This window comes from Mus caroli, unplaced genomic scaffold (assembly GCF_978045245.1).
Source record: "Mus caroli unplaced genomic scaffold, Mus_caroli_1 scaffold_6, whole genome shotgun sequence".
Classification (NCBI taxonomy): Eukaryota; Metazoa; Chordata; class Mammalia; order Rodentia; family Muridae; genus Mus; species Mus caroli.
This window is the reverse complement of record NW_028227261.1, coordinates 70662658-70676724: the sequence shown is the minus strand read 5'-3', so window position 1 is coordinate 70676724 and position 14067 is coordinate 70662658. Positions and strand designations below refer to the sequence as shown.

The 14067-nt window shown below is 41.9% G+C and overlaps 1 protein-coding gene across 2 annotated transcripts in view; it reads left to right on the top strand.

Moving 5' to 3' along the window:
• Positions 1–1703: 1703 nt before the first annotated feature.
• The window catches only part of Cntln (centlein), a 243179-nt gene continuing 230815 nt past the window's right edge, over positions 1704–14067 (top strand). For both annotated transcript variants that reach the window (XM_085839197.1, XM_085839196.1), the window contains exons 1-2: positions 1704–2066; positions 5909–5997. In XM_085839197.1, the coding sequence (XP_085695323.1) occupies positions 1707–2066; positions 5909–5997 (449 nt within the window). In that variant the 5' untranslated portion in view covers positions 1704–1706. The remainder of the gene's footprint in view (positions 2067–5908; positions 5998–14067) is intronic.

The window sequence follows — 14067 nt, the reverse complement described above, 5'->3', positions numbered from 1 at the left end:
TTGAATTAAATGGATTTAAACTCTAGCTTCTCTAATATAGTATCAGACATGACGTGTCATGAACTTTACAGTGACCTCTGAAGTCTCAGCTTCTAGTACAATGCAGATGACATCTAATTTAACATAAGTGAATTTAATTTGAAAACTATTACTGGACTCAGCAAATGTTAGATGTTCAACACGATAGCTCTTTGTAAGACAAGTTTATATGCACTTTTCCTTTTTTGTTTCTATGGGTACCTATGTATGTGGAGACCTGAGGTCCTGTGTCTCCTTCAATCACTCCCCATCTCAGTTTTTGAGACAGAAACTCTTAATGATCTTGGAGCCTGCAGATTTGGCTAGACTGGCTGACCAGCAAGTCACAGGATCTGGTCTCTGTTTCTTAAATTCTGGGATTACAGGTCTGCCAACATCATGGCAGCTGGCTTTGGAAAACACATGTGGGCTCTGAGGGATTGAACTCATGCTTTCACAGCAAGCACTGTGCCATCATGGTCCCTAGCCCTACATGCACTGGAAACAAGTAATTCTCTAATACACTTTGCAATGTGGGAAGGATGACCAGAGGCAGTCTTCGGGCATGCTGACTTAGTACTGGCAAAAATGGTTTGAAAATGGTAACTTCACGGTGGGACTCTCAATCCCTACTTCAAATCTCTTCCAAGAATTCTGTAAACTTTTCCCAGAAAACAAAACAAACAACCCCCCAAAACCAGCAACAACAAAAGAGGTAATTCTATCTTTCTGTGAAAGTCGGCTCAGCGTGCACGCACGCGTTCACTAAGTTTAGCACTCTGGAGGAAGTGTCTTAAGGACAAAGAAAGGTTATTGCGTTTTTGAAGTTTATAGCAAAGCAAGTGAGAAAAGGCCAGAGACTAAAAAAGTGAGTCAGTCTCATTTCTTTCATCAGACTCCGTTGCTGACTTTAGTTCGGTCCAAGGACACCAAGCCGTTGGGTCTTGTAGGACAAAGTTGCTCTGATATCCAGCCAAGGGATAAAGAAATTGACATAAAGACTCAAAGGAAACCATGACTCTTGCAAAACAAAAGACAAAGGGTGTAGGAAGGATCATAATTCAAGTGGGAAACCTGCTCGATAGTCCCAGCTCAGCACAAGGCTTTCCGCCTCTCCTTGACTTCAGTCGGTTAGATGTCAGCCGCACGTAAGGCAGCGTTGCCAAGGGGTGTGAAGAAAACACTTAACTCTAAAACCTATTCCCTGATCCTCAAGGAGCTTACAACAGCGTTGGAGAGATTAGCGGGGTAACTAACACTTGAGGGCGGTCAATGAAACGTGAAAAACGAGTTGGCAGAAGCCTTGGAGGAGGAAAGAATTCACAGTTCAGGATCACTGGGGGCTGGGGGCTTGTCAGGAAGGCTTTAAGGCGAGGGATGTAAAGTAGGCCCTCGGCGGAGCTAGGGCTTTAGGAGGGCGGGAAAGCCAGGCACTTCGGACTCGGGACAGTGGAGGCGCCAGCAAAGAACTTGCTGGTCGAGCCTCCGCCGGCCCGGCGCGCATGCGCAGTTCAGTTCAGCCGCCCGCGCTCGGAGCTGGGCCCGCGGCAAGCCCACTAGGAACCGCGAGCGCGGGACCAGGCGGGAAAAGCTCCGCGCATGCGTAGGACGGCAGGCCAGGCTCCCCAGGATGGGGAAGGGAAGGTGGAGTTTTCAAGCGGGAACTTGACCCGTTAGGCGCCGCGGCCATGGCGGCGCGCTCGCCGTCTTCCTCGCCGCCTCCGCCCCCGGTGCGGCGCTCCAGCCGGCGGCCCCTGCGCGTCGGGCGCGGAGCCGAAGTGCACGCTGTGCGCAGCGAGGCCTCGGGTCTGGCGGGCGCCGCGAGGGAGGTCGTCGCGGATAAAAGCGACTTACTTTGGAGGGGCGAAGAAGGGTCAGGGGGACGGCGAGGGTCGGGGCGGGCCGGGGCTGCTGTCGCTCCAGTCGCCAGCGCGCCCGCGGGGTCCTGGTGGCCAGAGGTCCTCTCCTCGGAGGAGGCGAAGGCGACGCGATCGCAGCTGCTGGAGGAAGAGCTGAGCAGCCTAAAGGAGGAGCTGGCCCTGTGTCAGGTATCAGGACTGGCCGCCGGCCTTCCTGTCCACGGCCCCGGCCGGGGGCAGCGCCGCCCATCACCGCCGCCCGAGCCCATGCTCGCGGCCCGGGGCATCTAGTGAACCCTCCCGGGACGCGCCCTCCAGGCTCTTGCGCCCTGCCTCTGTCCACTATCTGGGCTGCAGGCTCTGTCCCGCTGCAGACCCGGGTTTCGATATTAATAGGATGCTCTCCAGAGGCTCCTTCCTCAAAGCCCAAGTTCCTGGTGCTGTCTAGTGGTACCCAGTGCCCACGAGTGGAGTGCATTCGTGAATTGAAATAAACAGGACCGTGTCAGAAAAATAAAATCCACTGATGGAAGTTACCCGTTTTTAAACTTCAGACCCACACTTAACCCTTGTTCTTACCTTGTTAAACTTAAGTTCCAAACACAATCACAGTTTTTAGAAAGCCCTGGGACCGGGACCACACACTTAGGATGCTACGTATTCATTTATTAACTTCCAGTGATCCCATAGTGAAGTACTTTGATGTGAGCGTGCCAGAGGAAAGCAGTTGTTAGAGCAGTCATCTCACATTACTTCCCAGGTTAGTTTGAGGGTTTGCGGATGGTGAGCTTGCCTGTCCTTCGGTGCAGAGTATTTAATTAATTAATTAATTAATTAATTGGTTTTTGCCTTCTCACCACCATCTCCTTAGATTTGGCTCTAACCACATATAGGGTTAGGAAATAAAACTGTTGAGAGTTCATTCAGTTAATTACGGGTCTTTAAGGAAAAAAAATCACTGTATTTAAGAGACACTAATTAGGAACCGCCAACACCAGAGACAGCATCAAGAGCAGCATTTTCACGTTAGATTAGTAAAACCTTGAAACTCTCTTACGGTTCTGTTGGGTTCTCTTGCTCCGTTTTATAGGTCTTTTCTGTAAAGACAAGAGAATCTTGTGTAACTTGGATATATCTTTGGTTAAGCAGATCGGGGAGCAATGATCGGACTGCACCCCTTTCAGTTACTCATTTTCTATTGGCTGGCAAAACAGCAAAAGGATGTCTACAGGTCAGGGATGAACTAAGGCATTTTGTCCTCTGTAAACCTCACCCTTGGGGAATTTAAAGATGTGTGCTCATGCTAAAGGCTTTGTTAAAGTAACAATCAATGGCCCTGCCCACATTTTCTATACTGTCTCTCTACTCTCATATTTATAACCTTAAAGATGAAATGTCCAGTATGGTAGTGGCCTTGGGGATTTTGAGCACTCCTGGACTAGGAAATGACTGCAATACTTGAGGCAGATGTAAGAAATAGAAATGGTCCTGATTAGCTTAGAATGGCAATTCTTGAAATTTGATAATATTAGGAGATGATCAGAGACATTTCAGTAATAGATTCCAAGAAAGGAGGTTGGCAGTATCAAGATTATAGCCAAATCAGTTTCTTGCTCTTAGGGAGACTAAGGGGAAATAATTAAACTAGTTGTAGCATAACAAAGTTAAACCTTTAGATTTTTCATGTGAATTTTACTTATTATTCACCCATAAATCACAGAACCTGAGAATATATAATATCAATATATTGTTAGTGCAACCTAAAGTAAAAAAAAATTCATTTTATATTTCAACTTACATGGAACACATATACAGGTATGGAGCACTTGTATAGGTCTATGTAGTTGCAGAGAGATTACTTACCATAACAGAATGTCATCAACTCTCCCAAGTTTCTTTAAAAATATTACTGAGGTTCAAATAATATTTATGCGCTGTAAGGGTCAAACATGCAGCTTTGAAAAAAGAGCTTTGCTACTGAGTGTATTACCATGAGTAGTGCTTGATTTATGTTTGTTTCTTTTTTTGATATTTATTTGATTATCTATTATCAGTGAAGAGGTTTGGGTGATTCCATGTATCATTCTTGGAAAGTCACATGGTGGAAGACAAATGTTTCTCTTCATGTGAGCCCCTGATTGTGTTATCTCGTTAAGCAGTTTTGCATGTGGCCCCAGGTTAGGAAGGAAATTTCATGAAGGAAAGGGTGCTTAGATGGAGTGAAAAGCTGTCTATTGTGTTTACAGAGGGGAGGAGTAGCTTCTAAATGTAGCAAGGAATTTTCATGATGTTTTTATCCCGTATTTCTTTTCTTTAGAGATTATTCTAGTCTCTTCTTTGTTGCTATGCCATCTTTCAAGACTAAATACTTTTTGTGACAAAATGCAGGAGAGTATGTGCTTATGCACAGCCTCACCATTTGTAGACAAGTAGATGAAACAAGAAGATGTTGGATTTACAGTGTGTGTGTGTGTGTGTGTGTGTGTGTGTGTGTGTGTGTTGTAGCAGCCAGCAGCCAAACAACATTTACTAACCATAAACCAGTTTCGGATGAGAATCATTTAGGGCTTTTAAGTGACAGACATGTATGGTCATTACCAAATTCTCATTGAAAGTATATGATATTGGGAATCAGAATATTTGATCAGAGAACTAGTAAGTACCGTTTGTTTGCTATGTCGAAGCCTTGTCCAGATAAAACCAAATAAAAACCAGAAAAACTTGAGAGCGCATTTTGTAGTTCTGTTCCTCACGGAGTTAGAAGCTATGTCTAATAGAGTAATGTTTGGTCCAATGCCTGTTATGGGCAGTCAGTCCCAGCCCACTGCGATAGAAGCATCCCTAGGCTGGTGTTCCTGGATTGTACAGGGAAGCATGCTGAGCAAGCAAGTAAGCAGCACTCCTAGGCAACTTCTGCCTCAGTTCCTGCCCCCAGGTCCCCGCCCTGCTTGTATTCCTGCCTTGTTTACTTTTAGCAATTGACTATGGTCATACATACAAGCCAAATAAATCATCCACTCCCCAAAGTTGCTTTTGGTTATGATGTCTTTACCACAGCAATAGAAAGCAAACTAGGATAGCTGGCAAGATGACTTAGTGGGCAAGAGTGCTGCTTGACTCCCAGATCCAGAAGTGGAAGAAGAGAAGCAACTCCCAAAAGTTGTTCCTGCCTTGCTTTTCACACACACAGTGGCAAGAGCATCCCCATTCATATTCTCTGTCTCTCTCTGTCTCTGTCTCTGTCTCTGTCTCTGTCTCTCTCTCTCTCTCTCTCTCTCTCTCTCTCTCTCTCTCTCTCTCTTAATATAACACATTCAGTCCAATTTATGCTGACCATATATATTCTGGTGTGAGCCTGTCCTCTAGGGCATGGTTGACTTTCAGGGGCCACATGCTTCAAGAAAACTGACTTTCCTCCCCAAGAAGCCATCAACTGTCTATAGCTTCTCAAGAAGGGGTGTTTTTCCCCTGGTAAGGAGATCTTATTGGAAGATACTGCAGAGTAAATGGGGTAGGAAAGTGAGGCAGAAAGGGTAGTCAGTTCTTCCATGGGGTTTTGTGGTCCAGGGAACTGGAAGACAGAGCAGTAGGTGAAGAGCAGGTTTCTCTTAGAGTAAGTGGACATTGATTTTGGTATTTTCAGCAAATCCACCACAAACTATGGGTGGGGTGGCTGCACTATCAACATTAGAGTGTAGGCTATCAGTGTAAGGAATTTTTAAATTAATGCTTTCCTACCACACTTTTAAAAGTTTTTAAAAAGTTACTTTTCATGTGAAACCATACTTTTCAGATGGTTTTAAGCCACCATGTGGGTTCTGGGCATTGAGCTTCTGTCCTCTAGAAGAGCACCAAGTGCTCTTATCCACTTTGCCATTGTTCCAGCCTCTTCTTGCTATACTTTAAAAGGACTGATTGGTATAATTATAGATATCATGGTATAATAGGTTTTTCATATTTAAATTTAACATAATATAATATCTCTTATGAATACAAACCAATGCACTGAAAATACTTTTTATTTCCTCAAGGCTGACAAGGAATTTGTCTGGTCTCTGTGGCGGCGTCTTCAGGCAACAAGCCCAGATCTCACTCAAACTGTCAGTTTGGTTGTGGAAAGGTGAGCTTTTAAATTATTACTCTTTTTCATGAGTGTTGGGTTTGTAGGATTTGTTTATCGTAAGTATAAAGTTTAAAACTATCAACGCCCCCAAAAGATTGATTTATTTCTAAGTGACTGTCAAGCACAATCACATGATTGTAATTACTAGATTTATAACAAGAACTGCACTTGCTGTATAGCTGTGGATGAGCCTGTAATCCCAGTCCGCTGGGGATCTGACTCATACTCTGAAAGATGAGTAGGTAGCTGGTAAGAGAAATTATGGCTTAGTCTCTGCTAAAGAGAATGTAGAAGGGATGTCGTATTTTTGGGAGACCTTCCTGTTGTCTGGCTGTGTACTTGACAGGCTGCCTTGAAAGAGAACTCCCTAAGCGGACTCAGTTCTCCTCATTACGTAACTGCAGAGAGTACTTGAAAACCTGAGATGACTTTGCCAGAGTAGAGGAAGTTGAGGAATAAGTTGAAAGTTTTCATTTATTCTTCAATATTGCCCTGTAGGGATGCTCAGTCATTTAACTGTAGATTATGGTGCCTCTCCGTGGTCATTAGAAACACCGGAGTGGTGCTGGTACCCCTCATCACACATTTAGTATGCAGTGGTCCCCTGACAGTTAGCACAGTGATTAACACACTTGCTTTCCTATTAAATGGATTTCATTATGTTTCCTAAATGGGAAGCTAAACATATGGATATCTTTTCATCCCCTTGTTTTTTTTTTTTTTTTTTTCCTGGAATCAAGCTCCTCTAACCTGTGTATCCTTTTTTTATGACTTCAGCTGTGTTCTTGTTTGGAGTCTCTAGCCCTGGGGTCATTCTAATATTGTATGTTATTTTTCATGTTAAGATCTGTAATGCATGCTGGTTTATGCCTAATTTTACCATCCTTTATTACTGTAGACCCCTACAATATTGTAATTGGCTCTTCTTCATGTGGCTGTGTGTCCAGTTTATCACTCACACTTCCCTTTTGATGACCAGAGTTATGTCTTTTGTTTAAGCTCCCAGGTTGCTTCTTCAGTATACTGAGATTAAATATTTCCCATTTCTATTTTTAATGTGAAGCCGTGTAAGCCTTCTTGAAAAGTCTTGGCTGTTGAATTGATATTTTTGTGATCTTACTCCTTATTCTTCTTAATATTTTTCCAACTTAAAAAGCTATCCTTAATTTTTACTTGCTTTTTGGTTGAGCAGAAGTAAATAGTGAAATATCACTAGGCTATTTTCTCATCCTTCATAATTTCCATTTATACTTTTAAAATATAACTATTTGTATTTGTAGAAAATATATGTATATATATTATAAATAAATAAATACATATTGGAGGTACATACTCAAACTCAAAAGCTTTTGGTTGTTAAGATGTCTAATAATATTTTTGGAGGATAATATTTGCCTTATAGCTATGATTTTCAAAACATGGTGGATATAATTTATGTATAATTATTAAGATTTGTCTAGAGGAACAGAACTAATAAAATGAATATGTATTTTTACAGGATTGATTAGACTGGTTTATACAATGTAAGCAGGGTAATCCAACAATGTTTACACACTAGAAAGGCCGAGAACCTGGTAGCAGCTCAGTCAATGAGGCTGGATGCGTTGGCATCACAGGGTGATGCTGAAGGCCTTTGGCAAGCCAAAGAAGCTACCTTCCCGGATCACTGTGAAACTGCAGGAGCAATCGCAGCCACAGAGTAGATACACTGATCAGCAAGGAGTAGAGATGCTCAGACAAAGGCAGCCGTTCCTGTGGACCCCTTTATGTGTAGGAGGTACTGTGTAGTCTGGGGGAGATTTTCTCTACTGACTTACTTCGTACTGGAAATACCCTTAAGGTCTTTCCCCAGAGGCTTGCCTCTTAGCTAATTCCAGATGGAGTCAGGTTGAAAACTGTGATGACTAGTCTGGATTATCAACTTGGTTGGATCTGGATCTGGGCATTCTTTGAGGTATTTTTGGATCAGATTATTTTCAGTAGGAAGACTGACCCTAAGGTGGCATCTTTTGGTGAAATCCCAGATAAAAGGACATGGAGGAAGAAGAGCTTTGCTTTTGCCTATGTAACATTCACTCTTGTTGGCACATTCATTGACCTTGTTGCTGCTACAGCTGATTCCTTTGCTTTTTGGGTTTCAAACATGGACTGAAAATCAGAAACTCTGTAGGAATCCTCCAGGCCTTAAATACCATATTGGGAATGCTGAGGATACATGAACTGAGAAGCAACTTGTTTCTCAGCTTCTATGGTATGAAATAGATGGTGTCAGACAATTCTGGCCATATCGTATAAACCAGCCTAATAAGTTCTCATTTAATATGAATATATCCTATCATTTCTGTTTCTCTAGAGAATCCTGAATAATACAACTGTGGGGATTTGAATAAGTTTGGCCCCCATAGATTCATGTGTCTGAATGCTTGACAATAGGGAGTGGTACTATTAGGAGGTGTGACCTTGTTGAAGGAAGTGTGTCATTGTGGGGGGTTCACTTTGAGGTCATATATGCTCAGGCTACACCCAGTGTGGCACACAGGCTCCTTTTGTTGCCTGTGGATCAGGATGTAGAACTCTCAGCTCTATCTCCAGCACCATGTCTGCCTGGACACTGCCTTGCTTCCCACTGTGATGGATAAGTAAGCCAGCCCCAATGAAATGTTTTCCTTTATAAGAGGTGCTAGATCCTGGTGTCTCTTCACAGCAATGGAAACACTAGGACAACAACTAAGACTAAGATCACTCAACATATACTTGAAAAATAATTTAAAAACATTTTATTAGATATTTTCTTCATTTACATTTCAAATGCTATCCTGAAAGTCCCCTATACCCTCCCCCTGTCCTGCTCCCCTACCCACCCATTCCCACTTCTTCGCCTTGGCGTTCCCCTGTACTGGGGCATATAAAGTTTGCAAGACCAAGGGGCCTCTTTTCCCAATGATGGCCGACTAGACCATCTTCTGCTACATATGCAGCTAGAGACACAAGCTCCGGGGTACTGGTTAGTTCATGTTGTTGTTCCACCTATAGGGTTGCAGACCCCTTCAGAGACTTGGGTACTTGAAAAAAAATTTTTAAATGCTATTCTTATTGAGAGACATACACAGTGCACCAAATCTCTAGGGTTGGATCCAAGGATCTTTTTAAAAATAGACTTTTTAGATATTTTGATGTTGTAGTTCATAGATCCTGCTATGAAATGTTTTAAATTTTCAGTTGATTTTTAAAATTGGAAACCTGTTAGTACAGTTTCTAATGTTATGTCTATGTAAATATTTTCTAGAGAGTCAGGAAGTGTATTTACATTCATTTACAAGTGCAAACTCTGTCACTCAACCTGAGTCTTTCAAAAAGGGATGTTCTAAATGTTAAAGGCAAATAGAATACAGAACGTTAATCTATTATTTGACTCCAACTAATTATCATTAGTTATACAAATTATGCTCTGCTTAGGAATAACCTTATGTACACTTAGTTTTGCTTAGACAGGGTTCACCACTGCCCTGGAATTTATAGTTGTCATTCTTTGTGCTTTTTCTTATAAAGTATTATTACTGAGTGTGGTTGGGCTCTAGGTTGGATGTTACCAGTTTCTTGGTTGCTTATTGAAATAATTGAATAAGTTCTCACACAGATTTGCAAAACAAACAAGATACTTTTATTTGTAGCTAAATGACAGTGTAATTTATAGAGAGGTGTGCTGCCAAGGCCTGCAGAAGGCCCCACCAGGAAGAACACTCTCGGGAGTCCAGTGGAATTTAGAGGAACACAGTGAGGGAACGTTGTTTTTTTTTTAATGACATATTAAGTCATATATTCATTTTTTCCACCATGTCTGTCCCTTCCCATATACCTCTCATCATATGCATGCCCAACTATTCATCGGCAGGCATAAGATGGTAAATAAGGAATTGTGTGTAAAAGTTCACTTGAACAAAACAGTTTGCCTTACACCCCCAGTCCAGTTAAGGTCAAATTTTCCATCTGTTTGTACTTGATTCATTGGGAATACTCTAGCAAAGAGACTGTCTAAATGAGACTCTTATTAGGTATATTGGTTGGAGTTTTGTCTGTGTTGTATTATTGTCCCGAGATGGAAGCACAGGTAGCCCAGATGCAGGGAGAAGTCTGAGGAGCTTCTGGCATTGTTAGACGAATTGCTTGGTGAGGGGCATGTGTGTGTGCACACTAAATGCAAATTAAAGTATGCTGCCAAGGACACGAGAAGAACCAGGAGTGAGCGCCTGATTTCCACTTCTTTCAGTAACAGGTCAACAATCTAGAAGTGCTCAACTCTGACCCTGACCACTGGTAACATATTTGGCAAGCTGGCCAGGAAGTGAGCAAAAACATTCTTTTCTATCATACTACTCAAAATTCTCCTTACTACTTTCTAGTCTTTTTCATTCTAAACTCTAGGGTTCAGAGTCCCTGGCCTTTGCACAATATAAACTCCTCCTAATTGTATCATACTTATGAAACATCTATGGATTGTCCCATTCCCATTTCCTACCCAAAGTCTGTGGAAACTGGCATTTTCCTCAGGTGAAGACACTTCTTGGCGTGCCAAGACTGGATTATAATAATTATAGTAAGGCATGACTTCTAAGTATGCATGTAGCTCCCATGGCCCCTTTAACTTGTCACTCAGACAATGACCCTGCCTTAGTCAGCAGCTTCTTTCACAAGAGGATAACTGGAAGGAGATCAACGGGAGGATGCCAAAAGCCACTGCTTCTACCCAGGGGCACCATAGCTAGAAAGCTGACATAGGTTATGGGGGAACTCAGCCCTAAGTCTAAGGAAACAAACGTGATATTGCACTATGTCATCTGGGCTTAGATTAAAGGCATTCATTGTCTTGAGAAGGGATTCCATATTTCCCTGGGAAAATATGTCCTATTGTTCCATCTTCAGGGGAAATCCTTCTGGAAGTCCCAGGCCAAAAGTTCTCCATTTTCTCTCTTCCTCTCCATTCCCCTTTTTCTCTTTATTGAAAATTATCATGGGAAACTACCCTTGCTGTTCTGCCTGATTCTCGTGTAAGGTATTGCCTCAATCATTAATAAAAGTTTGTGGTATCATATTGTATTTTAACACAGCCTGACTCTAATAAAAATTGAGGTAAAAGGAGAGTTGGTTTTCTAAATGGCCATAGCTATATTTAACACTATCATTCAGTTAAATGTTTCTTGCAAAAACACAGAAAAATGAGCTGATGTTCCATTTGTGAAGGCACGCATAGTCCTGTGACAAGACACCTCCATTTACTAAGGAACTAGGGAAGTCCAACAGAAGTGAACACCTTTGACCCTAATATTGTAGGTGATATAATCCCAAGAGATATATCTACATGTCTTTGAGTGGAAACCCCTCAGTATATCCCATAATGGTTCATCATCTCATATAGCTATGGAAGTTACCAGATTGCATCTGGAGCCTATAGCTGTAATTTTGTGATATATGCTTAAAATTAGATACATTATGGGAACAGACATGTGCAGTAGGAATTGCTATATGACCTAATAATCAATTAGGACAAAGAAGCACTTTCAATATGCCCCTTAATATCCAGACTTCAGGAAAGGAAGCCTTCAACAATAGCTAGGGCCCCTGAGGACATTCCCTCCTGTGGCTCACTGTCAATCAATCTGTACTATCAGTTTTCTCTAAATAGCACACAGGGACTACACCTGATGTCCTTCCATGTGCTGATGAGGCATCCTTAACATCTCAGACTAAGCCAATAGAAAGCATCTGCATCTAGACACCAACCCACAAGGAATAAAGTGCATGAGTCACCAAAGATCTTCTGAGAGTGCCTTATTCAGCTGTAACACTCCACAGAAGCGTTTTCTCTCCCTAGGCTTTCACTGCTAGACCTCATCCAGGCCCAACCGGCTGGGTGCATAAGCCTGACAGCCACCACTTTCTTCCCAGTGACTAGGACCTCAGCCCATAGCTGCCTGCTGCATCTTGCTACCTGCCACCAACTCTGGGGCAGCTGCAACCTAGGAAGAGACCCAGCAGCCCACCTTATTTTGGCTTCCCCTCAGAAAGCTTAAACTCTTTGGCCTCTCCAGCCAGGTCAGAACCTCGTGGATCCCCAGAGACAGCACCTGGCATGCAGACTGGCAGCTGCTGGGAATTGAACCTGGGTCCTCTGAAAGAGCAGCCAGTGTTTGTAACCACTGAGACATCTCTCCAGCCTCTTGAGGAGCTTTTAATACTGCCATGTCGAGAGGTCATCACTTGTTGTTTGTTGTTTTAAATTGTTCAATCTTAGATGATTTTTGATTCAGCAGTCCATGACCTAAGCACTTAGACCAAAAGCTACAGACAATTGTAATGATGAGTTGTACTGGCTGAGGATGTGACTAGTGGTAGAATGATTGCTTAGCATGTAGAGGGTCGTAGATATAATACTCAGTACTGCCAACACCACACATCCATGCACGTGCATGCGCGCGCGTGTGCACACACACACACACACACACACACCAGACCCTACATACACTTCTACAAGAAGGTTCCAATTTGTGCTACATTCTGGATATAACATACTTTCAAACTTTTGTTATTTTGCACATCTGAAAGATAAATAAGTATCTTGGAATAGTGACTTGCATTTCTTTTTCTTTATGCATTAGGTTTGGGATCTATGTTATGCCTTCTGCTGTGGATTTTCCCTTACATCTTCTGTACTCATTGCCTTTGGCATTTCTAATTCATGTCCTGTGGAGCCTTTCAAACCTAGTATGTTGTGTGTAGAGCTTAACTGGGGTCCTTTTGGAGTTACTTTACTGCCTAACTTTCTCACTGCCACAGATAGGCCATTTTCTTCCTTCCCTCTGAATTTCACATCTTGAGGGTAATCTTTGATACTTTTTAGCCTCTTTTCTAACAGAAAATCAATTCCCAAGTTCAGTCCCTTTTTCCTTTGCAGTGTCACTCAAACCTAGTAGTGCTTCTTTGTCCTTGACTTCTAAATCCTTCATCTTGGCTCTGACTGTCTCAGCTGTGAACATCACACTGATTTCTTTTAAAATTAGTCTGGTTTGCACCTTCACTTTGAAACAAAGTAAGACTGTAAGACAATAAATGGGGGAACACTGTGAAATTCAGACTAGAAGTTGCTAGTAGAAAATATGAGATTAATTAATGGAGGTTTGGAGGAAATGCATAGCTGTTTGCTTAAGTGCCTAGGAGACACTAAGTGTTGCAAAGAGACCAACTTTGGGGGCTGTGATAAGTATACACATGGCCATATAGTAAACAGTGTTGACAATTATAACTGAATGTCACTTGTCAGTCATTGTTTAGTGAGAGAAAGAAAATTCTGCATTTAGCCATTAATGCTGACAGAGGGAAGGCATTTATAGAAATGGAAAATTTGCAATGGAGTTTGATGAACATTATGGAAAGGATATTCATATTATTATGATTTTTTGATTTCCAGAGAGAGACATACACTAGTCTTAAAATTCATTTTAAAGTTGGAATTTCATTATATCATTGAAAACCAACTTTTGATTTTCATCATCATCATCATCATAGTATACAAACACCAAGTATTATATATGTTATGCTTTTCTTGTGTGTTTGTAGAAAGTAGAATTCCTTATTGACTGTAGGTTGTACTAGTTAGTTCTTATTGTTAACTTGATACAACTGAGAGTTATCTGGGAATAACTAACTTCAGTGAAGGAATTGCCAAGATCAGCCAGGCCTATGGCTGTGTCTGTGAGAGATTATCTTTACTGGTTATTGATCTGGGAGGATCTAGTCCCTAGCCCACCTAAGGTGGCACCATACTTAGGTAGTGGGTCTGAGTTTACAAGAAAGATAGCTGAGCATGAGCCAGTCAGTATCATTCCTTCATGGTTCTGCATCAGTTCTTGATTGAATTCATAGCTTGCTTTTCTTCAGGGATGAACTGTGACCTGGAAGTGAAAGAAACCTTTTTTTTTTCCCTTAAGTTGCTTTTGTGCATGGTGTTTATCACAGAAAGGAAACTAGAACATAGGTATTTGAAGTCTTTTTTTTTTTTAATTTTAAAAGAAA